The sequence below is a fragment of the Bison bison genome, unplaced genomic scaffold (assembly GCF_000754665.1).
Source record: "Bison bison bison isolate TAMUID 2011002044 unplaced genomic scaffold, Bison_UMD1.0 scf7180017864135, whole genome shotgun sequence".
Lineage (NCBI taxonomy): Eukaryota > Metazoa > Chordata > Mammalia > Artiodactyla > Bovidae > Bison > Bison bison.
In genome coordinates, this window is record NW_011494707.1 from 5,483,607 (window position 1) to 5,485,852 (window position 2,246).

At 47.4% G+C, this 2,246-nt stretch overlaps 1 protein-coding gene across 2 annotated transcripts in view; it reads right to left on the reverse strand.

Annotated features, from left to right (window-relative positions):
• Positions 1 to 2,246, reverse strand: part of KCNAB1 (potassium voltage-gated channel, shaker-related subfamily, beta member 1) — a 301,932-nt gene that overhangs the window by 88,419 nt on the left and 211,267 nt on the right. For both annotated transcript variants that reach the window (XM_010839873.1, XM_010839872.1), the window contains one exon: positions 1,311 to 1,390. In XM_010839873.1, coding sequence (XP_010838175.1) covers positions 1,311 to 1,390 — 80 coding nt within the window. The remainder of the gene's footprint in view (positions 1 to 1,310; positions 1,391 to 2,246) is intronic.

A 2,246-nucleotide genomic window follows, 5' to 3' on the forward strand; every position in this document is an offset into this window, starting at 1 on the left:
GCATGAACCTAGGAGACGCACACTGACTGTTACCTCAGGGTTCTTTCCCCCTGTCTCTCCTGCAACCTTGCATCTCACAGTGGGAGCCGATCTCATTACACACTGACAAACAATCAATAATTAATCAGGACCGATTATCCTTCACAACAGGAATACAAACAGAACTCTAACAGACTTGTTAATCACTCCCTCTTTTTCAGCTTTAGCCCCATTTGGTAATAAGCAGGATTCAACAGAAGAAGGAAATGCTGAGATAAAGTAGGATGTGGAAAGAAACAAATCCTCATCAGTTGTATTTTCTCTCCTTGGACACAACAGAAGACATCAAGGATGTGCGCTCTGAACCTGCCTGATAGTCCTTGAACATAGCCCTGCCCTTGAAAAGGAGGAAACCCAGGCTGGGAAAATGCGCTTTTATCAGGCAGTGATGAACTTGATTCAGCAGTTTGTTATTCTCACCCAGAGGGGAGGAATGAAGCCTGCAGGTGATGATGTTCCTCAGCCCTGTTAGAGAATTGCAGAGCTGCTCCAGTAGCAGTTTAGATGTTTAGTTTCTTTTCTGCATCCGAGTTCATAGCAGGAGGCCAAGGCGGCCACTTCTGTTGAACGTGCTTATTGTGTGGGACCAGAGGGGTGGACACTGAAGACACAGTACCCATGTGCTTTGACTTATCACTGAGCCCTGTCCTGGAGCTCCAAACCTGCTCTAGGGTCCAGAAGAAGGTTGTAGCCAGCTGTGACTTCTCCAGAAAAAGAAGTGAGGCCTCTTTGCAGCCCTGTCTGTCCTCAGCGTAGAGCTTGAAATGCCCTCTTATAAAAGATATTCGGTTTCTTGGCATCTTTGGGAATCCCTCCTTTAATCTCTACTTCCCTGCAGAGAGGATGTGCCTGTTCTCCTCAAGGTTGAGGAACTACGTGGGGTGGTTATAAAATGAAAGACTAGCTTTGGAAAAACCACGCTGGAATCTGCTCACTTATATTAATTACATTTAGCTAATATTTATGGGTCTCCACTGTCATCACTCTGGTCACAACCACTTCTGCCCCTCAAGTATTGACAGACTGTGGCAATCGCTTCCGGTCCTTTCTTCATACAGGGACCAGGGGTGGGAAGGTCTGGGTGGGCAGAGGAGTCCAGAGATGGTCAATAGCCCCAATTCTGGTGGAGGTAGGTAAAGGAGGGAAGAAAAGCAATGGCATCAGCATGCGTGGGAAAGACAGACCCTTCTCACCAATGTGTCAGCAATGGTCTCGGGGAGTCTCTTGGGCCCAGAACTGAGACATGAGAGATGCATCAGGCACTGACTTACTTTCCAGCGGCATAGACCTCGGCTGTATCAAAGAGATTCACTCCGCTCTCATATGCGATTGTCATCAGCCGTTCAGCAACCTGCAAGAGGATGTGAAGGTCAGTTGGAAAGCCAAATGCTTTACAAGCTGGGAAGCAACTTGGAATCCTCTGGTGGTCTTTAAGAACATGGAAGTCTCACCGACCAGTCTTATTTTTCTCAGTTGTATTAAAGAAAGAAAAAAAGAAGACTCAACCAGCCTGAAGATGGTACAATTACCCCTTCCCTCAGACCTATACTGGGCACTCAGGGATTTCCTTCAGTGCTGAGAATACCCAGCCACCAGGAGCACAGTGAGGCGGAGGGACTTGGGTTTCTCACTCTGCTTGGAACACCTGGTTTGACGACATTCTCTGTGGCACTGGAATCTCTCGGACCAAGACGGTCGTTTGGATCCCTGGTGACTTCATTTCTCATCTTTCTCTTTTTCCCAAGCTGATAGGTTCTGGCAGTTGGGTAACTCTTGACCTAAAAGCTTGTCTTTTTTTCCCCTGGAGGCTTAGCAGACTGTGCTGATGAATCAAAAGTTAGACAGAGCTGGGACTGCTGGAAAGTTCCCGTCAGCTCAGCACAGCCCCAGGCACGGTCACAGAGTGACCACCAGCCACACTGACACTGCATGGAGAGGAAAGGATGAGCGCTCCAGCTCCTCACAGGTCAGCCTGAGACTGCCAAGCTCCTCGCTCCTTCCTTTGTGCTGCTGAACACGAGTGGCAAGTGTGACGAAAGAGCATGGGGAGCAGCTATAAACTACACCTCGAGGGATGGTTCTGGAGGGACAGCAATAAACAGTGCTGGAGAAAGGACATTTTTTCATTTTGTTGATAGACTTATTAGTCAACTGAAAAATTACACACCTCACAAATAATTGAAATTGATTTTTACATTATGTTTTTC